The sequence below is a fragment of the Neodiprion lecontei genome, chromosome 6 (assembly GCF_021901455.1).
Source record: "Neodiprion lecontei isolate iyNeoLeco1 chromosome 6, iyNeoLeco1.1, whole genome shotgun sequence".
Classification (NCBI taxonomy): Eukaryota; Metazoa; Arthropoda; class Insecta; order Hymenoptera; family Diprionidae; genus Neodiprion; species Neodiprion lecontei.
The window spans coordinates 2,298,017-2,322,191 of record NC_060265.1 but is presented as its reverse complement, the minus strand read 5'-3'; the positions used below and the strand labels follow the sequence as shown (position 1 = coordinate 2,322,191).

General features: G+C 47.8%; 4 protein-coding genes across 6 annotated transcripts; 3 read left to right on the top strand and 1 right to left on the bottom strand.

The window, feature by feature from the left end:
- The first annotated feature begins 1,508 nt into the window (after positions 1-1,508).
- Positions 1,509-6,314, top strand: LOC107219551 (coatomer subunit beta). Its single transcript, XM_015657804.2, has 11 exons — positions 1,509-1,704; positions 2,039-2,420; positions 2,503-2,836; positions 2,930-3,218; positions 3,292-3,632; positions 3,705-3,978; positions 4,048-4,415; positions 4,498-4,636; positions 4,722-5,027; positions 5,169-5,404; positions 5,536-6,314. Exons 2-11 carry the CDS (start codon positions 2,053-2,055, stop codon positions 5,764-5,766), a joined length of 2,886 nt encoding a protein of 961 aa, XP_015513290.1. The 5' UTR covers positions 1,509-1,704; positions 2,039-2,052; the 3' UTR covers positions 5,767-6,314.
- LOC107219550 (transient-receptor-potential-like protein) lies at positions 5,760-12,462 on the bottom strand. Of its 2 annotated transcripts, XR_006905084.1 has the most exons (13): positions 12,081-12,462; positions 10,652-11,319; positions 10,157-10,548; positions 9,600-10,063; positions 9,290-9,483; positions 9,127-9,209; positions 8,914-9,035; positions 8,643-8,830; positions 8,377-8,567; positions 7,513-7,718; positions 7,181-7,420; positions 6,632-7,047; positions 5,760-6,043 (listed from the first exon to the last, which is right to left on the bottom strand). XR_006905084.1 is itself a non-coding variant. In XM_015657803.2 (12 exons), exons 1-12 carry the CDS (start codon positions 12,270-12,272, stop codon positions 6,703-6,705), a joined length of 3,285 nt encoding a protein of 1,094 aa, XP_015513289.2. In that variant the 5' UTR covers positions 12,273-12,462; the 3' UTR covers positions 5,760-6,702. The 2 variants fall into 2 exon arrangements, 1 of the variants encoding a protein (XP_015513289.2); XM_015657803.2 differs by having other exon boundaries at positions 5,760-7,047.
- A 3,315-nt stretch (positions 12,463-15,777) lies between these two features.
- On the top strand, positions 15,778-17,518 carry LOC107219552 (probable zinc transporter protein DDB_G0282067). Of its 2 annotated transcripts, none has more exons than XM_015657805.2 (5): positions 15,778-16,001; positions 16,204-16,289; positions 16,668-16,901; positions 16,982-17,125; positions 17,199-17,518. In XM_015657805.2, the coding sequence occupies exons 1-5, from the start codon at positions 15,863-15,865 to the stop codon at positions 17,367-17,369; spliced, it is 774 nt and encodes a 257-aa protein (XP_015513291.1). In that variant the 5' UTR covers positions 15,778-15,862; the 3' UTR covers positions 17,370-17,518. The 2 variants fall into 2 exon arrangements, with proteins under 2 accessions (XP_015513291.1, XP_046600180.1); XM_046744224.1 differs by having other exon boundaries at positions 15,778-16,007.
- A 1,943-nt stretch (positions 17,519-19,461) lies between these two features.
- Positions 19,462-22,439, top strand: LOC124295192 (filaggrin-2-like). Its single transcript, XM_046744221.1, has 4 exons — positions 19,462-19,587; positions 19,651-21,021; positions 21,288-21,521; positions 21,663-22,439. Exons 1-4 carry the CDS (start codon positions 19,537-19,539, stop codon positions 22,026-22,028), a joined length of 2,022 nt encoding a protein of 673 aa, XP_046600177.1. The 5' UTR covers positions 19,462-19,536; the 3' UTR covers positions 22,029-22,439.
- The last annotated feature ends 1,736 nt before the right edge of the window (positions 22,440-24,175 follow it).

Below are 24,175 nucleotides of genomic sequence, written 5' to 3'. Positions count from 1 at the left end.
AGCAAAATATGATAAAATATTACATAGGAGTGTCATTGTTGTAGTTACTTATGATAAGTATCGTTCAAGATCCGACTTGCGTAACAACGCAACGCACCTCTGCAAGATACGATATATTGTGTATCACATAATAATATTGTCACTGTTTCATGTAACCCGCATTAAAATGATTAAACAATTGTAATTTCCCACGTTATATTCTTATCTTTTCATCTGTTGATCTCCCAATGATTTAAACGCCTTTTTGGAAATCCTTGAGGTCCAATTAATCCAGTAAGTCCTACGAATAGAGTCTGTGAAAAAAAATGCTAAGTCTAAAAATCAAGAATAGTAACGCTTACTTTGGTCCGAACAAAGGCCCATTGGATTTTTCATGGAAATTATCACCATTTTAAAAACTGTTGGAATAATTTCTTTGACGTACTTACCATATCAACGTAACTTTGCGGGTAGGATCGATTGCGCGCAGTCCGAATACGCTACGAGCAATGGGTTAAGATTTACAACCGAAAAATTAAAGATCATCTTCGTAATTTTTTTGCTGATGTTCCTTTGCTCTTTTTGATGATCCTGAGGGTCCAATCAGTCTAGAAATGTTCGTACAAATCGATTCTGAGACGAAAGATTGTTTGTTCCAAGAACAAGTAAGGTCAACTCCTTTCGACTTCCGGTGAAAATTTTGAAGATAATGCCAAAATCAATTCTTTGTCGCACTATATCAAATCTAACTCAGTGGAAACGTTGTTTTCCCACAGCTTCGCGATTTCACGTATTAATTATCATTAAAGATAAGCAATCATCTAGTGCCATCTACCATTATAGTAGGTGAGTATGTTGTGATGTGCAATGCCCACACGACTGCCTTGGTGTACCGACATCATTGTTCAATCTTTCCTTTTTTCGTCAAGTACAGACACTTGATCCACTGTTATTGACGTAAATAACAATATCTCCTCCTTTTACCAGAAAACATTACAACTCATGCAAATCATATTCAACATCTTCTTTCGTTGACTAATGATTGCTACAGACAGTCAGCCCTGGGCATTATTTTGTTGGGTGCGTTCCGACGTTAGCTAGATGCGCTAAAAACTCCCTAGGCCAAAGGTTCTATCCGCGAACACGGCAGCGCAAAAGAGATAAACGATGGTTGACAGCTCCAGAAGCTCATATCAGAACGGACCCGAAGCAAGCACAAGTGCAACGTGGGCGCGGAGATAATGGCAGTATCTTTTATTTATCGATTTGATTAGGGGGCATTGAGTGGGTAACAGTAGGAAATTTCTTTACCGAGGCTTTCTTCCCCGCCTCACATTCTTGCGTCGAGTTTCAATTCAGCTTGCCCGTCCCAAGCAATATTCAATCAACGCTACTTCTCATTTTTTATGGGCCGCCGCGTTGGGACTCCGTTCCCTCTTGATTAACCTAAATATGCCCGTCTCTGGCTAACGTGAAGTAGAGGGTTTCGAATATCTGAGCTAGCTTTAAATTTCCCTGGCGCGCCATTCGCTTGTCACGACGGCGGCCCGAACTTCCGTATGACACGTATGCCGTCCGCAATCTTCGTCACGAATCAGTTTTAAATGCTGTCGTTCCTTTCGGAACTACTCAGCGGCGTTATATTTTGGTACAATTAATCCACGTTTTTAAATCACGACGAATCTCTGCCTCAGCTTCTGCTCCTTAAGAACGCGGGAGGAAATCGTACGTATGCTCTTCTTCGGCCGTGAGGCTCGCGACTTAAGGCAAACATAACCTACATGTGTGTCCGTCCGGCCCTCCCATCCTAGAATTACTTTGAATTAAATTGAATAAATGAGCTGTCTGAGTAAATGGTTTGTCGCAGCTTTTCCTTGTCCTTTGCCGACTTGAATATTTCTCTCCCACATCGCTATATATACTGACACTTTGGAGGACTGTTGAAGGTTTCAGTGCATGTGTCAAATTCTCCAAACTAGAATAAGATTCATCCACGAACTTGATACTATAGTATATGTAAAGAGGTGAAAAATCCAGTATTTTATTTTTCTAATTTCAGCCCCAATTTCCACCATGAGTAGTATTGCAGAACAGCCATGCTACACACTGATAAATATTCCAATGGATTCGGAGCCAATCAACGAGCTCCAGCTGAAGCTCGATCTGGAGAAGGGTGACACCAAAACTAAAATTGAAGCACTCAAGAGAACGATACACATGATTATCAGTGGCGAAAGGCTCCCTGGGCTGTTAATGACCATTATAAGATTCGTGCTACCATTGCAAGACCATATGGTTAAAAAATTGCTACTCATTTTTTGGGAAATCGTACCAAAAACTTCTCCAGATGGCAAACTACTTCAGGAAATGATTCTCGTCTGCGATGCATACAGAAAAGACCTGCAGCATCCAAACGAATTTGTCAGGGGATCCACTCTGAGGTTCTTTCAGATTCTTATTTAGCTCTTGCCTAGCAGTTAAATTTTTTGTGTTTGACGTCATCCTTTACACCTAATCTTTTAGATTTCTCTGCAAACTCAAGGAGCCTGAACTTCTGGAGCCTCTGATGCCTGCGATCATAGCCTGTTTGGAGCATCGGCATTCGTACGTTAGGCGAAATGCAGTTTTAGCCATATTCACAATATACCGTAATTTTGAGTTTCTCATACCGGACGCTCCAGAGTTAATCGCAAAATACTTGGACGGTGAGCAGGATATGTCCTGTAGACGAAATGCATTCCTCATGCTGCTCCATGCTGATCAGAGCAGAGCTCTTTCCTACCTAGCTGCTTGTCTTGACCAAGTTCCAAGCTTTGGCGACATCCTTCAGCTTGTTATCGTCGAACTGATTTACAAGGTAAGCTTTCTGCAATTTAATTATCTTTCAAAGAAAAAACAAAGTCCATATTTCAATGTATTTACGAACTCTAAATTCATATTATTCTTGCAGGTGTGCCATGCAAATCCATCAGAGAGAGCTAGATTTATCCGTTGCATCTATAGTTTGCTAAACTCACCAAGCGCGGCTGTTCGGTATGAAGCTGCTGGTACACTGGTTACCCTGTCTAGTGCCCCAACAGCAATACGAGCTGCTGCTGCATCCTATGTAGAACTGGTAGTTAAAGAGAGTGACAATAATGTGAAGTTGATTGTTCTGGATCGACTTATTGCCATGAAGGACAGCCCTGCCCATGAAAGAGTATTACAGGATCTTGTAATGGATGTGCTTAGAGTTTTGGGTGGGTTTAGCTCTTTGCTGCTCAAGAATTTCTTGGAGATTTACAGTTTTACCTGATTGAAATCATCTTCTAGGATCTCCGGCGTTTGAAGTCAGGACAAAAACCCTTGCCTTGGCAATGGATCTGGTATCAAATCGAACCATTGACGAAATGGTGCAGCTGCTTAAGAAAGAAGTGATGCGGACTGCTGGTGGGGAACACGAAGATGCTGGTAGATACCGTCGGCTCCTGGTTAGGACCCTACACGCCTGTTCAATCAAGTTCCCAGATGTTGCAGCAACTGTTATACCAGTTCTAACTGATTTTCTCTCTGAAAATAACGAAGCTGCAGCCACTGACGTTCTCATTTTCGTTCGTGAAGCCATCCAACGATTTGAGCCACTCAGGCCACTCATTATAGAAAAGCTATTAGAAGTAAGAATCTCATTCCCTACCTCTTATCGAATGTCACTTCATTATTAATTTTTCTGTCTCCTGTTCGCTCAGGTATTTCCACAAATTCGGTCGGTCAAAGTACACCGTGCAGCTCTTTGGATCCTTGGAGAGTATGCAGTTTCAAAAGAAGACATCGAAGCTGTAATGAGTCGCATTAGGGCCGCGCTTGGAGAGCTACCTTTAGTCGAGGCAGAGAATAAGAGGGCGGCTGGTGACAAGCCGGCCGAAGACGGCGCTGCCCCAACTTCAGCAGCAAACCCGGCTCAGCTTGTAACCTCGGATGGAACGTATGCTAGCCAGAGTGCGTTTAGCACAGCATCGACTGGTCAGTTCATGTTCTAAAGACAATTTTTACAAAATATGGGCGAATATTGCACTGTGATTGTTCTTTCAGGTAAAAAAGAAGAAAAACGTCCAGCTCTGGTCCAGTACATGATGGATGGTGACTTTTTCATTGGTGCTTCCCTTGCTACAACCCTTGCTAAGCTTGTACTGCGCTACAAAGCTCTCGAGAACGATGCTACAAAGAGCAACAGGATGCAAGCAGAAGCGATGCTCATTATGTCTGGTGTATTGCAGCTCGGTAGATCCGGGCTTCCGACTAAAGCTATGACCCACGACGATGCTGAACGACTGACCGTGTGCCTGAGGTCACTAGCCTGTCCTACACCCATCATTCAAAAGGTCTTCACAGAGGGCTGTAGAGACGCCCTCAGCAGAATGTTCGCTGCTAAAGCCGAGGAAGACTCGCAAACTCAAAAGGTAGCGTGCTTTCTCATGACGATCATAAGGAAGTAATAGGAACAATTTAATCTACGGGCTATAATTTTTTTTCGATTAATAGGCAAAGGAAAAGCCGGGCAGCATCGTACAAGTTGATGATGCAATCCAATTCCTGCAACTCAGCCGTAATTTGGATCTCACTGGAGGCGCGGGAGACGTCTTCGAGCAAAGTCTTAGCGTGGCGGTTGCTGGCAGGCCAGGTATAAAGAGTTTAATGTTTATTTACAATGTCGCGGAACCAACAAATTTACGAAAATCGATTTTTCATTCGTGAATATATTTCAGGCGCGGCAGGAGACGCACCGGCACCTAGCGCCTTGAGTAAAGTAACGCAGCTCACAGGATTCTCCGATCCCGTATACGCAGAAGCTCTGGTCCACGTCAACCAGTACGACATTGTCCTCGACGTTCTTGTTGTCAATCAGACGGAAGACACCCTCCAAAACTGCACGTTAGAACTCGCGACAATGGGTGACCTTAAACTCGTAGAAAGACCGCAACCCATAGTTCTGGCGCCAAGAGACTTTGCCAGTATCAAGGCGAACGTAAAGGTCGCGTCGACGGAAAACGGCATTATCTTCGGAAACATTGGTACGTTTTCTTACACCCCTTTAGTAATCTTTAAATGAGAATTTGCGAGATATCGTCAAGCTAGTTTACCTACAAATAATTTTCAATCGTCTGGTTGGGGAACTTCTTCGGAATCTTAATTATGACAATTTCATCTTGCAGTATACGACGTGTCAGGCGCCGGTTCGGACAGGAGCGTGGTAGTCCTGAATGATATTCACATAGACATAATGGACTACATAGTACCAGCAACATGTACCGACAGTGATTTCAGGCGTATGTGGTCAGAGTTTGAATGGGAGAACAAGGTGTCGGTAAACACGACATTGTCAGATCTCCGAGAATACCTCGCCCACCTACTTAAGTCGACCAACATGCGCTGTCTCACGCCCGAAAAGGTATGGCTTACTGTAATTTTTATGAATCTATTTCAGCAAGATAAAGTTTCTTCTGTTATTTGACGATCTTCTACCGTTTCTTTCTTCTTCAAATATTGTATTCCTAATTCTATAAATTCTATTATAAACAGGCTCTTTCTGGCCAGTGTGGATTCATGGCTGCAAACATGTACGCAAAGTCGATATTTGGCGAAGACGCGCTCGCAAATTTGTCAATTGAAAAACCGATGCACAAACAGGATGCTCCAGTTGTCGGTCACATTCGTATCAGGGCTAAGAGCCAAGGTATGGCGCTTTCATTGGGCGACAAGATAAACTCGACGCAAAAGGGGCCTCAAACTAAACTCGTCCAAGCTGCTTGAGCACCGTCTGATTTATTCGAATTATGATTATTATTCATTGCAACATCATTCATCAGCTATTGATCGCGAGTAAATAGGCCGTTACTCTCTGCCCGCGATAAATTACGCATAATGATACTGAAAACGGAACGAATTGTCAAATTTCGAATCCGAAGATTACTGGAGATTCCATTTTCATCTATACTAAGCGAAAAAGCCGCGTGACTCCGGAGGACAATTGAGTCCATGCACCTGACCGGCGTTGGAAGCGTTGACTATATGATTTTCTGTAACATTTCTAACATTTGTTAATATTATTATTATTATTATTATTATTATTATGATTATACATTCATGTATCAATGAACATAAAATAACACATCTTAGGACTTTAGCAAATTATTCCAGTATCTTGTTTCAATATTATTCATGTCGGGACGTTCGTTGTAAGTGAAACCTATACATATGCGGTACATACATAGATTATGCCAACACATAACATAATATACATTTATTGAGAATGAACAATGTACCAGAGTATTGCAAATAAAACAGAGATTAAGTACGCACATGTGACGTCCATCATCAGTCTATCCCTTCTCTCAATACTATAAGTATGTTTTGTTTGGGACGCACCACTTTAAATACTCTTAAGTAAGATTGTTCTAAAAAGATGTTTTTTCGGCTTGTTAATAAGCATAGATATATAATAAATTATCAGGACAGTGTTTAAAAGTATTACAACGAATGAAAAATTTGCTAATACTGTGCCATAAGCCGAACTCACCGCCGCATTCTAATTAGGCGAAACTTTCTTGAACGCGTTTTACTTATGTCCCACTTTCGAACGGCTCGCAAAGAAATAGATATTGATCTTCGCAATCACCTTAATTGTTTTTAGTGTTGTACAAGGCACTCTGCAAATTGCCAAAGGCGTCTAAACTCCGTCCCGAGATATCAGAGCCAGCCTCCTCCTCTCCTTGGTGATCTCAACGGCGCAAACCGCGGCGACCTAGGTACCGGCTTGACCAGTCGTCGTTTATCGTTGTTCAAGTTCTCGGTTCCCTGCCCTAACTCCGGAGTGTCCGGGGTAACAGAAACATCCGGAACTTTGTTCGCCACGCTTTCGGCCAAAGGCGACGACGTTTGCTGCCGTGGAGTTTTCCCCGGACTGACACGCGCTCTGTTCTTCTTCGGATCCGAGATCTTCGACGTCAGCGGTTTCACCACTCGACCGGGACTCCGTTTTACAGGCTTCGGCTGCTTCTCATCAACGTATCCAACAACCGCCGGGGGTCTCAGCTGATCGGAAAAGATACGCTGTTTCATATAACCCGTATTTTTTCGCGCATTATACATTAAACAATCATTCAACAATCCATATCTGAGTAAGCTTTCTCTCTCCGCCGCGATTTATGATTGTCAAATCGCTTACACTCGGCTCTGGGGTGACTGTGACTCTCTCATCGTCGGTTTCGTTTACATCCTTTAGAATGTGGAGGGTGCTGGAGTTCGACGTGTCCGGAAGGCGAACGGGACTGACCGGTGGCAGCGGGCTCTTCGCGGCAAGCCGTCGCGCCTCCTCCATGGCCCGTTTCAGGCTCCGCTGGCTCTGCAGAGACGCGTGACTGTTGCTTCTACCGATCTGCGAGCTTTGAACTACCCGGCCGACGACCTGGACCCGGATTGAAACTTACGTAAAATTGTCCTGCGATCTCTGTGATTGAATTTATAGTCTTCCAGTAAGAACTGGTAGGAATAATTCACCTGGCCCCAGCGATGACCCGCAGATTTGAGCACCGCAAGACGAGCAACGCGTCGCCACCGCGCCGCGTTCTCTTCGCCCTCCGGAGGCTGCTGCAACGCCAGCTCCTCCCGAGCCTCTTCTTCGGCGAGACCAGCGATTGGTCCCAGAACTTGGAACCCCTTCATCAGGCGTCTTTCCCATACTCGCATCTTACGGGCCGGACACGCTGTGGAGGCGGAAAAACGGGTTAAGGACGAATCATAGATGACTCAATTATGCGAGCCCAATTCCAGGATGTGAACTTGTGTTCGATCGCTGATGGATAGTGGAAATGATTCGTTTCTTCAGGCCTTAAGAATTAGTGATGTCAGGACAGATAGACGGACTTCGAAATCCGTTAGAAAAATTTATTTTCGTACTCTAAAAGTCATCTTAACTTATTAGTAATATACTCGTCCGTCTCGTGTACTTGTGTTTGTACCAAAACGAGTACAATGTTTCAATCTTGGAGAGTTAAGCTAATCGTTGTCTTGGTGGCAAAAATAAAATACCGCCGTATTTATAAAACTTTTCATTATTACTGTAATACCAAGCTAAGATATTGCGCAAATGTAGAATGCAGCACAATCATGCCGAGCGCGGTTTTAAGGTGAAACCCAATACTCGTATAGGGCTTCTAAGGTGGGCAACTGAACGATCGAAACAAATTAAGGCTGATAGAATCCGTAGCCCTGCAGTGGCACCACGCTACACACAACATCGGAGCGGGTTTCCTCGCGAAAGTATAACTTACCTCCGTTCATTGAATCTGGGGTACGTAGCGGAAACGCCGGAGGAAAACACGCGCCATCCATGAAAATCCATGAAAATATATACATACTCACTTCTATCCTTGGTATCGACCCCGGAAATATCCATGCCGTTCCTGCCCAGAATATCGAGAAGCTCGCACCGCCAGGAAGAAAGCTCCGACTTCACCTCGTGGATGTTATCTTCAGTCACCGGCTCCATAACTTGGTTACTGTGATCCTCGACGACGTAACGCCAGACCAAAGCCCTCATCACGCCTCCGTACCTACGCAAAGCATAAAATTCCAGTTTGTCAACCGAGGGACTTTTTTGTCCACTGATCATCATTACGATCGGCTACCTGTGCTCCTGGACGCGTTTTCTCGCGCTGGAACGTCGGCTCGAGTCCATTTTTCGCACGCCGCAGAGTCTAAGAAGCGTTTTTGGCGCCGGTACCAGGTTGAATGGCGGTGGCAGCGTTCCACCCTGCTCGAAGTAGCTCATCCATAGCTTTGTTCTCGCGAATTTCCACTCGATGTCCGAATGATCCTACGATGAATGATAATCATGACGGTGTGGTTATCGTGTGGTTTAATTCTCGCGCAGCGAGATCGATCGACAAATTCGCTTACCACGATAAGCGTATAGCTGTTGCTCATCATCGCGATCAGCAGGTTCAGCAACACGATGACGTTGATCACCGAGTACGAGCCGAACATTAGGAGACCCCAGAATCTCGTGTACGACTTGATACCTGAGGAGAAGAAAGTCTCACGGAATAAAGAAACCCGGTGAAGTCCTTGCAAGAAAAACAAGAAACCAAGGAATTTGTCGGTATTTGTTACCTGTTAACTCAAAACTGTCGATTCCAACACCCCCGAAGCTCGCCCAGAAGAGACTCTGACAGGTTTCGAAGAGACTACTGAACCTACGCGGGAAGAATGCATACAAATTTTGTTCTAGTACGCAAGGTAATCGAGATGAAGGAAAGAGAGGCTGGCGTCTTACCTTCGCCACCGGAAACAGGCATCACCGGCTCCGTCCCAGTCAGGTGCGACATCGTCAGCACCGTAACACTTTCGTCTTTCCAACTCAGCGAAGTACCAAAGAAGCTGGTTCAGGCCGCAGGCAAACGCGAAAAGCACGAGGGTGTAGATGAAAAAGAACTTGACGATGTCGATCACCATTCTGCCCAACGAGATCTGTACGGATCAGGTATAAGTTCCGGTTAGAAACTTTGAACAAGAATTATTTATCTTTTAGAAAGGTACTTTGCCAACCAATCTGATGCGCACGGGGGAGTAAAAGCGTTTAATACCTGAAGCGGGCCGAGGTGTGGATCGATGCTGAACAAATGGACGAGCTTTAGGGCGCTGAAGATGTTGGCAGCGGAGAAAAGCCCCTCGGCAACGAGCTGGGGATCGAAATCCGACCACTCTTCTCGTGGAATCGTTGCAGTTTCGGGATTTCCCCGAATCTCAGCGGTCTGCTGGACGTAGGCGGCGGCTCTGAGGATGGCGGTTGTGACGTAGAGGGTGTTCCGGGTGAAGTCGATAAAGTTCCAGAGGTCTCGAAGGTAGCTTCGCAAGCCGTCTACCCAGACCTCTCGGGTCTCCTGCAAAATGAATCCCAAAACGTAGATGAGGACGATGCACTCCAGCGATGACGGGCCGACTCCTCGCTGCCTCAGCAACGATTTCTCCAAATTTCGCCGCGCCTCTTCGCCGCCGAGTAATCGCACGGCTTGGACCTCGGCGCGCTGCGACACCAGGATCAGGACACCTGTTTTTTCAATCAGCAAATTTGCAGTTTCAAACATGCGTTGAATATTGTACGTTGCCGCTGATGAAACTTCGGAAACTCGGCTCTACTCACCAAGGAAGAAAAGGTACGACGATGCGTGAACGAGGAACTTGACGAAGGGATTTCGCATCTGTCGACCCAGGGCCGAATCGGGGGCGAATAGATATACGATACAGTGTAGCGGGAATAGAAGAGCAGTTTTGACCAGCATCCAGATCCGTTTCGCCATCGACATCCGACGGAAACCAGGCACCCCCTCGTACCAAATAGCAGCCAGAAACTGCTGGACGTGAGGATGAGCAACGAAATGCTTCTGCTTGTAACGTATCGCCGTCTCGAGCCGCGGCAACGTTTTCAAGCCCGTCGAATCCGACTCTGCGGCTAATTCGTCGTCCGGATCGTGGTTCAGTATCGTCGACAGTTCCGCGGTCGTTCTCGCCTGCTGCAGAAGATCAACGGCGAATCTGAAGGACAGCAAACGACACAAACTGTAGCTTACACTACCTTGCCAAAGACAGCAGAATGGATCGTCATCGCCAACCACTGCCCGCGAAACTTGACACAAACCGTTCAACCTGCTTTCGAAGCTTGCCGTACTCGGCGCGTGTTTCCGGCTCGGCGAGACCGAGTTGCCTGAGTTCCCAGCTGAGCTGGAAGGCGGTCATGATCGGATCGCTAGAGCTCAGGGCGATGAGACAAGGGCTGGCGAGGGCTCGGAACTCGGACAATCGCGTCGACGAGAGTCGCAAGGGGTCCTCGGCGGTAGCACGGACGCAATCGGGACAGCCGCACTTGACGTCGTGGGGCATCGGGAGGGTCGCACCCCGGTCCAGGAGGAGCTTCAGAATCTCGTAGTTGTCGCGCTGGGCGGCGAGGACGAGGGGCGTCATACCCGGTGGGAACCTGGCCACGGCAGGGTCTACCTTTTGCCAGCTGTGGACGACGTCGTCGCCGCCCCCGCCTTCGACCAGACTCGATCTCTTGCCCCCTGTGACTTCCGGCGACGATGCCAGGGCGCTGGCGGCCTCTTCTCCCCGGAGAAGCTCCTCGTGCTCCAGCAGCAGCTCGACCGCCTCCACGAATTCGCCGTTTATTGCGTGCAGCAGCGCGTCCCCCGTCTCGACCCCCATCACCACGAGCAATTCAAGCATCTGGAGGTTTTCTGCTTCGATCGAAAGCGCCAGGGCACCGCGGCCTAGGCTGTCTACGCAGTTCACGTCGAGGGACCTCGTTTGCTGTCGAGTCGAAGGCCGGATTGTATATCTGGCGCTTTTTCAAACAGCATTCTTTCGAATTGAAATAGGCAATGGTTTATGAGAGAAATAAAACTTCTTTTTTCACCCGAGTGTCAAAGATGCGTTGTTAGATAAAATAAGAAGATTGTACGATACCCATTCGCGTCTGATCGATATGGGCGTGATAAATTATCCCAACGCACTATGCGAAATATACCTGTCGTTAACACCTGTGATAATAAAACCGTTCTTGTCGCCTTTAAGCGTATATTCACTAATTTTTTACGTTGCTGACAATGAATGCCAATATTGCGGAGCGATGTGCTTCAAGCGTAAATCAACCGCGAAAGACGAGCCGAAGTAGTCTGCAATATCGAGCAAGTATCACGTATATCAAAGAACAATAAAACCGCCTTTTTCCAGATCTCTTTGTGGCCCACGGGGGCGGCAGACGAATATTTCACCAGTGATATATTATACAACGGAGTGCTTGTACAAAATTCGAATTCGTTGAAGCTCGACACTTTCGGCCCCGGTTAATAGAATAAAAACTTAATTTATTCGAGATACTCGAACGTGTTTAAACAGCAATAGATGATACAGTGAAACAGAGAGACTAACATCGACGAAGAAAAAATAAAAATAAAACGTTTTTTCCACCCTCAGCCGTATAACGCGGTATGTACGCGCAGTTAGTATTATACTATGCTGCGATAATTATAAGGTAAATAAATGCCCGTATAAACAGGAAATCGTGTTACCCGTGACCGAGCGGGATTATTCGCGGCCTGAAGCATTCTGCGCACGTTGGGTAGATCGCCTCGTTCGACGGCCAGAAGATATTTTTTCTCCTCCAGCTGAAGCGGCCGTGGAAACTTGACGTTGTAGTCGTCGGCCTCGTCCCCGGCTTCCACCTGCTTGCTCGACTTCTCGGTCGCTTGATTAGGTGCCATGATCGATACGTGCGTTCAGAGAGTTGGTGAAAAGCAACGAGGAACGGAACTCCAAATTTTAAGGGGCGAATTCGTTGAAGGGCGGTGGTCGAAGGTTGGCGTAGGTTAAACTAAGGCTCTGCAAGAATTTCGAGACCTCGTAAAGGCTCCGCATCGCGCGACACTCGGGCATTCGCATCGAGACCTAGACGCTTTATACTTGCAGAGGGGAGCCGATTAAATTCAATTAGTAAAGCTCTACCAAGACTCTGCGCATCACCGACGTTCTCTTACCAGCTGGGGCGTCCCCGACCGAGGGGTTCGCTAATTCGCTTACGCCTCAATATCTCGTTAACGAGGCACCCTGTCTCCTTTACATGCAGCTGGTCCTCCCCCTCTTATTTTTCTCGTTGCCTTGCCGCGGCTGCACCAAGGTCGAGATTTTTTCACCCCGTTTCTTGGAGTCACGATCGTTCGGACACGTCATCATCCACGTCATCCGCTACCGCGACAATAGATCGACCACCGGACTTTTGGAGCTCACCGGTTACCGCCGATAAAGACGAGGAGAGGAAGAAGAAAGGCGGATCGTAATGGGGTTTAATCCCTCCGGAGACCTCGGGCTGCTCCCCGAACTTTCTTCGTTCTTTCCCTCCGTCCTCCACCACCTGGGTCAACGAAATTGCGAAATTGTCGCTCTATCAGATGAGACCATCTTGGCGTCGTCTATTCCCAATCAATTCACCGCAGCCTCCTCAGCGATTTTCATCGCCGGTGACGCCTGACGTTGTCAAGTCCTGGTGATTCGAATGGTCGAATACGCCATTGCTGTTTTTTGGCTCATTTTTAGAAAGTTGGCATTGTGGCAGCAATGATAATACATCATGGACGATTCCCGAAATTTTATACCGATCGACGATCTTGTTATCTTCAAATTATTAAGTCTTTAGACACGAATTTTTGTAACGCTGCATAGCGCATGAGAGACTCAACAATGAGGTGACATTTTGATATTCGATCACCGCGGAAATGAGTCAACCGATTTATCAAAGGTTCAATGTTTTCGCCGCTTCCTATGTGGTTGAAGTAATTCTATTCAAGGATCCACTGAATTGGGCCATTTCTGCTTTCTCATGTTTGATTGTGTTCGTTCTATTGCGATGACTACGCGAACCATTGAACAAGCAGCGGGCGATATCCAGGATTCAGAAACTCCAAAGCAAATTGAAAAATACGCAAACAACATTCTTTGTACGATTATAATCGACAGACACGCAACGTCGAGCAATGCCTACGTAAGTAAAGTACTTTCACGTGACGATCATACGGTTTTGCGTCGTGGGAACAGGCGATCAGTAATTCAATAAAAACGACGGAACGATCGAGAGAGTCTTACAGGTACGTACCCGAAGCTTAAATGTTATTACGTAAAGTCTCCCGAAAAAAGAGAGACCAACGTAAGGAAGTGTTGCGCGGATGATCGAACAGGTGGGAACTGTAGGTGATGGAGTACATCATAATCATCTGCCTGCTACATTTTCGCGAGTTTTATGCTTTCATACCTCTATCTTTTCAGCTCTAAGTTGTTTAACTTGAGCCTAAAAGTCTGGCGTCTAGACCTCTTTTCTCATCAAAATTGTTCCACGATAGATCATGTATGAAAGCCGAAAATTGGTTCAGACTTTTGATAGAACTTTTCCCCAAGTATTGAAGTGCCAATCAACCATCGAATGCTACCAAGTCAAATACCACTTGAGATTATTGTCTGAACGTCAACTCCAGAAACAAACTTCAACACCATCTGAGCCTCCGAAGATCGGTTGTTGCGGTTGTTACGGTAGAAGCGTAAGAACGGTGACTTAGGAATGACTTAGAAATGACATGGTACTCGGAATAACCGCGTCCTAGTCCGGTCGTCAACCTTTCCATCACGATCGTCTCCGGTCAGTTCACCTTCACTGTGGTTTTAACACTGGCGAGAGTGGTTCCAGCTCTGACGACCGAGTCTTTGGCCGCAGACACGAGGCGTTTACCTGTTACCTGACACGCTATAGGAACAATGAAGACAGGGTGAATCAAGGGTGGAAAAGAAAGAAAGAAAGAAAGAAAGAAAGAAAGAAAGAAAGAAGAAACGAAAGCCCAAAGCGACCTTGCGGCCGTCACTGACCGACAAACTCTCCACGGCCAGCACGCCCCGCAAAGTGAAACTGCGTAGTCCGAAGGGGAGTAAGAGGGGATGAAAATCGGGGAGTTGTTTGCCGAAAGACTTCGCCCCCGCGGCTATCTAGCCAAGCGCTGTTTGCTCAGTGGCTCTGTTCGGCCTGCGTCACGTGCTTTGACCGCTTCTGCTTCCCCGGCCTCCTCGCCTACTTGGGGCTGGCCACGCCATTCCCGCTGTCTCCACTGTGTACCCTTATAGTCGAAGGGTGGGGGGTAGGGGGATATTTATTCTTATGAGATTCGCATTATCCGCTTAAGGCCCTATTACGGCCTCATATTCCCGGCGTATAATACTGGACCGCTTATCATCGAGGAGAGGAGAATAACCGCGATAACGGGAGTGGAGAAAACGAAGAAAACGAGATGAAAAGTCGGCGAAAGGACCGCGGTGCCCACGTCCCGTGCAATTATTGACTCTTGGGTGAAAAATTTCGAGGAGCTGCAAGCTAACAGCCCGGAGGAAGGCCGCCGGAGTCCCCGAAGCAGCTACGGCGTCGGATGAAATATTGCGGTACGATGACGGAGAGTTTCGGAACCGGGGAGTAAAGTTAAGCCATTAAGGGGGCCGAATTATAGCCGAATTGCGGAGGCTGCGGTACACGTATATACATACCCGCCTCGTCGTTTTACCGTTTTTCCGCCGACGCCGCTACTTCTTTTATACGATCGTCCTCTTCGTGTAGAACAGCACACTTTCCGTGCCCGTATCCAGTCCTTGGTGGAAAGAATCTCCTGACGTGAAAAAAAAAAAAAAAAAATCAACTCAGCGCCTACACTTTTCGTGTCGGGAAGGTAATCAGTCAGCCCGCTAACGAGATGTAATCTCAATGGCATCCGAAAGCCATTGAATCTTTTCAAAAGGGGGCATAACGCATTTAGATGTAGACGTGGACGAGGATCAGGATCATTTAACTTCCGTTTCAAGAACTTTTTACAAGCACAAGATGTCCTGGGACAAGAATAAATCGTGTCTATCTCGCCGATCCTGACACGTGGCACGTTCATTCCTCGATCTGGGATTATTTTGTGCCCAGTCGCCGGTGCCTGTCGTGGATGTATCCGTGTGCTCGTGGAAAATTTGTGCGTGGGTGAAAGCTGGAGTAAACGTGGCAGAATCGATATGGCATTTCATCGGTGGTCCAGGTTCTGTACGGAAAAGATGGACGGTAAAAAGAAGCCGGCGTGCGGGGTACCAGTTGCCACCGATCCGGCTTGGTACCAGACAAAAAGCGATCCCGGTCCCCTTCCTCGCGTTCCCCTTGTTCCCCGGCTGCTTCGCGGTTATATTAGTTCCCAACACGGCATCAAGTCGCTCAGTTATCCTTAAAGCCTATCCGGGTTTGCGCGGATCGAAACAGACCGGCTTGACCTTGAATCATCAGCCCAGCGCCATGCGCCTCTTCATTTTCCTCGTTGTCGCCTTGACCCTCATCGCCCCGCAACCCGACGCCAAACGTGTGGTCAAGCGGCTCCCGATTCAATTCAAGTACACCACTGAGGACCAAGACGTTCAAGCCACTAAACATGGAGGTGGAGGTGCTCGATAACGTCATACAATTCTAGCTTGTATATGTATACATATATATGTAGAGGCAACAAGTGTTCACGCGGTTTTCCGTTTCTCGATAATCCGAGAATTCTTCGGACGCTGTGATCAGCACCGACGTTGTTTATTCGGTAGAAAATTTTTAATCCCTGTTCTGAACGCACGACCGTTGTTTTTTTTTCGCAGGGGGTGGAAACAAACACCACGAGGAAGGAGGTGGGAAAAAGCACAAGGAGGAACACCACGAGTCGCATGGAGAAAAAAGCAACAAGGTGGGTACTGAATACGTTATAACCGAATACCGTTCAGTGACCATAAGCCAGAGGCTACTTTCTCCTCGGTTTTTCTTCCTCTCTTGCGGCGTCGCGTGTCTAATGGGGTACGGGTGTGTCGGCATCTCGGTATAAGCCGGGTACAGTACGCGCGCTAGACAGCTGACGTTAAACAACGTATATTGTTAGGGCAAGCGAATTCCATCTCCCTCTCGACCCGCGGTTCTTCGAGCCGGCGAAAGAAAGTGTGATAAAACGAGGGGGCAGTTCGTCTTTATCTGGCGCGACAAGGCGCGGGGCGCAGTCCGTCCCTCGGGGTATCGAGTATACCAAAGATGCGGACTATGAGAGCTCACGTCGATTCTTGCTGTTCCGTAGGGATACAAAGGCATCCACGAGTTTGACAAGGGTGAAAAAGGCCACCACGACAAGGAGGGGCGCAAGCATCATTACGCGGAGAAGGGTGGACACGAGAAGAAGAAGCACGACGAAGCCGGCCACTACGGGGAGCATCACCACGACGAGAAAGGCGAGAAGGGTGCGAAATTTGGCGAGGATGGTAAACACCAGAAGGGCCACAGCACCAAGGGCGAGCACAACATATTCAAAAAAGCACGTATCTCTTCATCGAACTCTAAATGAAAACTGAGAAGGCCTGATTTATGCTCATTCCGTGGCTCTCTCGATTCCAGGACGAGTACGAAAAAAAGGAAGACTTCTACGACGAGTACCACGAGGGTGGGAACCAGGAAAAGCACGGGGGTCACCACCACGAGCACGAGGGAAAGAAGGGGGGCCACCACAAGAAGGGGCACCACGACGGAGCGAAACACGAGGTATGTCGAGTGATCGCCGATCCTATTTCCGGTTCACGATTTCACGCCTATCGTCCCGCTTGTCTTTTTGCAGGAACACCACGGAAAGAAGAAGAAACACGAGAAGGGGCACCACCACGATGACCACAAAGGGCACAAGAAAGCCCAGGGTCACGATTCCAGTCATCATGACGAGTCCAAGTACGGGAAGAAGCGCGGTCACGAGGAGGGGAAAAAGTGGATCCATAAGAAGAGCGGTCGCTGAACCCCGGTAGCCGATCCATCGTCACATGATCGACGATCTCCTACAACCGATGCCAAATACATACATTAGTTCGTTCTTGTACAAGTTTTTTTTTTATACTGTGTGTAATTACCTCTACATTAACATTAAAAAAATCGCCTGTACCTGTCCACCTTCGCTCATTCACACGATTCCTGTCGATGGAGAATTATAACGTAAATTATAAACGAATATTTACTCGATGGAAATACGTAGCGTTACTCTGCAGCTTTGCTGCTGGCGAGGCTACGCTGTTTGATAGGGAATTAGTTGCTGGTCACGGACGGTCGAAGATTCTATCGAAACTCATCGACAGCAGAGAGCGTTGCCGAAATCGGTCCAGCTTCTGAAAGTTCTCCTGCGCAATTGTGCAATGTTCACCTGTTGCACATGTAATTCTTGACGATTTAGCTGCAGTCTTTGGTAATTTCCGGTCTTTCGTGACGGTGCTTACCGTAATTAGTTACTTCGAATTTCTGCTTTCGGATATTCAAAACGGATCACCGGGTACGTGGACCAGACGCAAAGCATCAGATTCCAAGCTTGACCAAACTTGGCTAGATGACGATGTTGAGTTCGTCCGCGAATGTTTTAACAAACTGGTGTGTTCTGTGCTTGATTAATCGCATTAGATGATCGATAATTTTGGATCGGTGCAAGACTTTGCTCTCTGCATGCTGTACTAAGGAAGGTTCTCGAGATCCAAAGATACTTTAGCATTTGATTACGAGAACCTCAATGAAATTACGGGCTGTGACGATGGACAGCAAATTACGGGTGCCGGGTTTTACGCTCTGGAGCTACCGGATGCTGAGTCGGGTGTGGCAATAATTTTGCAAAATATTGACCGATAAACGTTGCGCAAATCCTGTCGTGGCACGAGCAACTTTGAATATTGTATAATGCTAGTTACGTTGAATGATTCGGTGATTTGGTAAATACCGTATAACGATCGGTAATGAAATTGCGATGCGGTCAAGTAAACTGTGGCATGGGGCAATGCATTACTACCTCTTCAACGCGATATAATCCAACGACGGTTTATAATACTCAAGCAAAAAGTGAAGTAATTTTCGTAGAATTGCCATGTTGTTCAGTTCGAGGGAATACGTGCTTGAATAAAGGATTTCTTTTGACACCGTCGAAAACGATCAATTACATGGAAAGTTATTAGTTTTACAGCTTAAGAGTGCAATACCCAAATGAAATGAACACTCTCTCCGTTAAGTCCGGAGTTATGGGTGGCCGAAAGAGGTTTGCACGTAGTCTAGTTGGAGAAAACACTCAAGGATCCTAAAGAAAATGATTGAATATTTGTAGGAACTTTTTGGGAATAGGTAAGAGGCAAAGAATGTGACCAAGAGGCGTCGTCCTCGAAAGACACGAATACGATATTGTAAAAGTCGATGCTGCATGGTCTGGTAGAAGCAATTCGAATAAACGAAACCTCTGGATTGGTAAGCCTTTGTAAGCGAACAACCGTGAGGAGATGAGAAAGTATAAATTTGTCACCTCGGGGTATAATCCTCAACCGAAACCAGAGTCACGCTCCAGAAGTCGAGGATCTTGGGTAATCGAAGTGGGCTGGACAGAATGATTAGGATAAATGTCCAAATGTCCAAGGCAAAGACTTGGGGGTGACAAATTTGGATCGAAAACTAGTAACGGAAGCGTTTTTACCAAGGTTTTTCTCCCACCTTGCATCAGTAACGTTGAATTGAACGGCATTTTGCGAAGGTAGCAATTGATGAGGCAGACTACTCGCCACACGAAAACGCGTAAAACCTGCACGTCTAACCGCGGACACTGACCATAATCAATCATACCTTCTGCAATAATCTTGAGAGCGAGAGTGAGAGCGACCGACCGCCTTCTTGTGCAACCGACGACAATTGTATTTGTCCACAGGACGACCGGCACGAGCTGTTTTAAGAGAAAGGAGGAAGCAGCGAAGGGGAGGAGAAGGAGTAGGAGGACAACAAGCCGCGGGGGGGAGGGTCGGCGATAGTTAATCGGTGGAAAATTGTCTTATCATTCCCTCAGTTTGGATAGGACCAACAGTCAGACGCTGGAGTATAACTGGGTGTGCGATACAGCGCGAGAGGTCAGTCTACGCTGTCACTCACAAGGACCCAAACCCATAACGAAGATGCGGACGCTGCCGCACCGGTCTGCGCTCCTGGGCATCTTGGCCCTCACGGTAAGCGACTTCGGCTCAACTTGCGAGGCCGGCAGAGCCCGATCACTAAATCCCTATTTCCAGTTCCTGACAGGATGCGTTGGCTCTTCGGGAGCCCAAAGCCATTGCCTTGATCCAGCGTACGCGCAGTCCAGAAGGCGATCGACGACGCGGACCGTTAAGACTCCCACTACCACGAATCAACCGGCAGTCACTACGTCAGTTGCCTTCGAGCCGCAGCGGATGTACAGCACAAGAATACAACGGAGGATCGCATCTCCTACCGTAACGTCGGTTCGCCAAATTAAAACTACGCGAACTCACGCCACCGTTCGGCCGGATGTCACTACGACAGTTGCCTACGAGCCACAACGAATGCCGAGCATGAGAGTCCAGCGGAGGCTCCCGTCTCCCACTGAATCGCCTACCCGTCAATTAATGACTACGTTGAATCCCGATGTCGTTGAAAGTGCGTCGAAACCGATAGCCAGGAGGATGCGGAAGTCCAAGAAACAGAACAACGCCGCCATGATCGACGAGGCATCGTCCTTGGTCTCGGTCGCTACCGCTCCTCGAATCAACGATCTCGTGCATCCGGCACCGTCCACCTTATCCAGACGGTATTCAACCGAGGATGCGACGCCGGGACAACGCCGTCGAGTCGCTCCGAGGGAGCAACCGAGCCCCTTCAACATGAATCAGTATCTCGGATTACCCAGGTCCAGCCCGACGCTCCGCGATTCGGTGATCCGAACGACAACCGCACTACCGCAGCTGAAGAATCCTGTTACCGAGCTTAATCCTCATACCTTGGCAGGGTACACCTTGGCCGCAAATTCCTACGGGCACACTCCGATACCACTTCTGCACAATGCTGCTTCCAATGACGCGATACAGGCAACCGTTACGCCGTTCGTACCCAGAGGTACAGTTCGGCATCGTGACGAGATCTCTCAGACCACGGAAAGTTTCACCAAGCTACAAATTGATCTTGATAATCAAGGGGAGAGTGAAACCAACAAGGGTCGATTAGAGAACGAAAGTAGCGATTCCACTGCTACCGACACTGTCAATGAGACTCCGATGGAGGACACCAGCGATTCGGCCAATGTTGAGCATCTAGGATATAGCTATGCAGGCGCTGACGACAGTGAAGAAGAAATGCAAGCTGAAAATTATAAGGTTCATGAAAATACCCACAAAGTCCCGAAAGGGGGCGGCGGAGGACATGGTGGACATGGCGGAGGCAAAGGAGGCGGAGGACATGGTGGAGGTGGACATGGCGGAGGACACGATGGTCATGGCGGAGGTAAAGGCGGCGGAGGACATGGTGGAGGTGGTGGAGGAGGACATGGCGGTGGTGGAGGAGGTGAAAGTGATCATAAATTCGAAAAGGGGGGTGGCGAAGAGCACAAAGACCATCATCACGAATCCCACGGTCAATCGGGAGAAAAGGTAATTGTAAAAATATCTAAAATACAGTAAAAGTCTGTGACGTTTTATCATTTTTTTTATAAACAAAGTCATTGTTGCGAATTTCCTGTAACGGCAGAGAGCGCATACTGTACAAACTTAAAGTCGATTGATGAAATAGAGGTGAATCAATTCAGGTTCCACTCGAACAAAGTAATACTACTGATGGGCGTTCGGTACTAAAGTCTGAACTTTGACAGTGACCGAGAAGCCACAAAACTAACCGCGCCTTTGTTTATTCGCGACAGAACTACAAAGGGCACCACGAGTACGACAAGGGGGAGAAAGGTTACCACGACAAAGAAAAGCACAGCGGTCATTATGCCGAGAAAAAGGGTGACGAAAAGAAGCACCACGCGGAGAGTGGATACCACGGGGAGCATCACCACGGCGAAAAGGGAGTCAAAGAAGCGAACTTTGGCGAGAAGGGCGAGCATCAAAAGGGACACAGTACGAAAGGGGAGCATTCTATCCACAAGAAGGTAGGTCGTGCTTTCGCAAACGATTCAGAAGAGTTTATAACAATCTAGGAACACGTTTCGGCGTCTCTGGAAAAATGATCAAGTTGTAAATTTTTACGAACCTAACGCGATCCACTACTGATGAACACTTCCGTATTGCAGGACGAGTACGAGAAAAAAACGGAATTCTTCGACGAGTTCCACGAGGATGGAGGCAGCGAGAAGCACGGTGAATTCCATCATGAGCACGACTCGAAAAAGGGAGGCCACGAAAAGTCTTCCCATCTCGACGCCGGTGAGCACGAAGTGAAACACGGCAAAGAGCACAAACACGACAAGGGCCATCATTACCACGAGGACAAGGGACACAAACAGGCCGACGGGCACGAGGCCCACCACAAACACGACGACAAGTTTGGCAAGAAAGAGTCCCACGAGGAAGCGAAAAAATGGGCTTTCAAAAAGGGTGACGACGGGGCCGGAGGCGGCGGTGGAAAAAAGGAGGGAGACGGTGGCAAGAAGGAGTGAGGCGGTGGAAAGAAGGAGGGTGGCGGTGGTCACCACTGAGGATCACCGTGATCCGAAAAATTATTAATCCCATAATCGAATTCAGTAAGAAGCCTGAAGTGATCAGGAGAGATTGACTACGAAGAGGCATCGAATCGTCGGACTGAACGGATTGGTTCGAGTGTTGAAAGCTGCTTCGGCACCGTTTCTTTCTATCATCTTGTCGCCGATTTTCCTACGTGTGAACACCAAGTCGAAGCTCGAGGATTTAAATGTCGGCTGGACGAAAATGGGCGACGGTGTCGACGGTCCTCACGTAACGCGTACATAACACGTATACAGTATCACACATGTATCATACACACACTGACTGCACCACCCCAATGTTATTATGACGTCTAATATATGGCTAGTTGAATTGTTAATCGTTGATCGCCTATCGGTGTTGTCAGAGTCCACATACCCATCTCCCCAGTCGCGAACCGCGTGCTCCCAGCAAGGAGGCGGCTTACACGACCTGTTATTAGCACCTCGTTGCCGGCGTGATTATCTCCGGAGAATGGCGAGCGATTTATGAAGCATTTTTAATCGAGTCCCGGACTCTGGTCCCCCCGGATTACCGGGCTTATCCGTCCCTCGGTTCGTCGGTGACACCTGTGCAGCCGACGCCACGTATCGCCAGGGTATCGGACGCGTGATTTACACCCAGTGGATGATAATAACGCGAGTATTCTCCGATATGCCCTCGGACGATGGTTCGTGGAACTCATCTCGCTGATCTCCGTGGGATCCTGCAGTCCGGTCACCCGATCGGCACGTACTCCGGATCCTCCTGCGGGAGTCGGAAAAAAGCCCAGCAAACAAGCCCCCGAAGTGGAAGGTACCTAATCTGTAGCAACCATGAGCCGAGGTGGGTTCTGCCTTTTTCTCCCCCTTCCCTTGGCGAGTGGAGGAGTTGCCGGAGAGCTCTCGCACTCGTTGTGATTGACCGTAAAGTGTCCCTTCTTTCCCCCTTTCCCAGGATTCCTGGAGGCGGAGGAGCGTGCGAGCGACTGCGGATAACGTGTAAGCCGTTAGTGCATACATGGTTGAATTTGATCGACCATGAACGAGGCGAATGTCCCGGCGTAACGACGAGGCAGTTCCGATCTTATATTGTTCCTCCTTCTACCAGGTTTCGCGGGCACGTACGAAACCAGCTCATTCCGGGTCGAGGCTACCTGGACACCCGATAATGTCCTCAGCCGGCTCCTTTACGGCTCGTTTACGATCCGAATTCGCAAATCGTTCGCCGCACGCAGTCCGGGGCTGACGAGGCGTGGATAAGGGGCACCACATGCTCTCCGGGTAGGTAGTAGAAAATTTTCACTTTCGTCCGAGGAAAGAATCGCTGCATCGAGTTGCAGGAAGATTGGCAGTCATCGTCAAAATCAGTTTTCGGTGACGATACAAACATTCGATTCCGTACCATTTACCACTCGGGACAAAGCACTTCCGCTCTCCGAATGCCTCGATTTATGCAATCTTGCACGCGTGGGACGGTTCGTCTCAAAGGATTGTTGGATGGAAAGATCAAGCGATCCGTACAGCGCTCTGTATAATACATCTAGGTAACCGAGCGGCTTATTAGCGGTTTAAATGGAATTCAGTCAATTCTACCGGGTGCGTAACTCGAGCTGAGATCCCAAGAGTCGTAGTCCAGAGTGGTCCTTGTAGTCACCCAGCCAACGCAACAGGCTAATTGCAAGCACCACCTACAGGATAATTCGCATATCGTCCAACCAACTCGGACTAAAATTCGTTCCCTCTGATGTACCAGCTGCGCGGTGCGTAGCGACATGCGTTAGTATTCTCGACACGAAGACACGCGTCTTTTCGACCTCCGTTCCTTCAGCAATGATAAAGTGACGTTACGTAAGCCGAGACATCGCGACGGCATGAAAAGCTAGAGAATACGACCACCGGGTAACACAACTTTCGACCCATCCGATACCCCGCAAAGGTGGTTTTGTGTTCACGTACACTGCTGAAGGTTGCGTAAGCTTGGCGTTAATTTTCCTCAACTTTCACTTCCGGTTTCTAATGAAACGTTGATTTTCCGAAAAGCGTTAAGGATACGGACGCTTCGATCGTGGAGGAAGAAAATTATATCATAATCACCGTTTCCT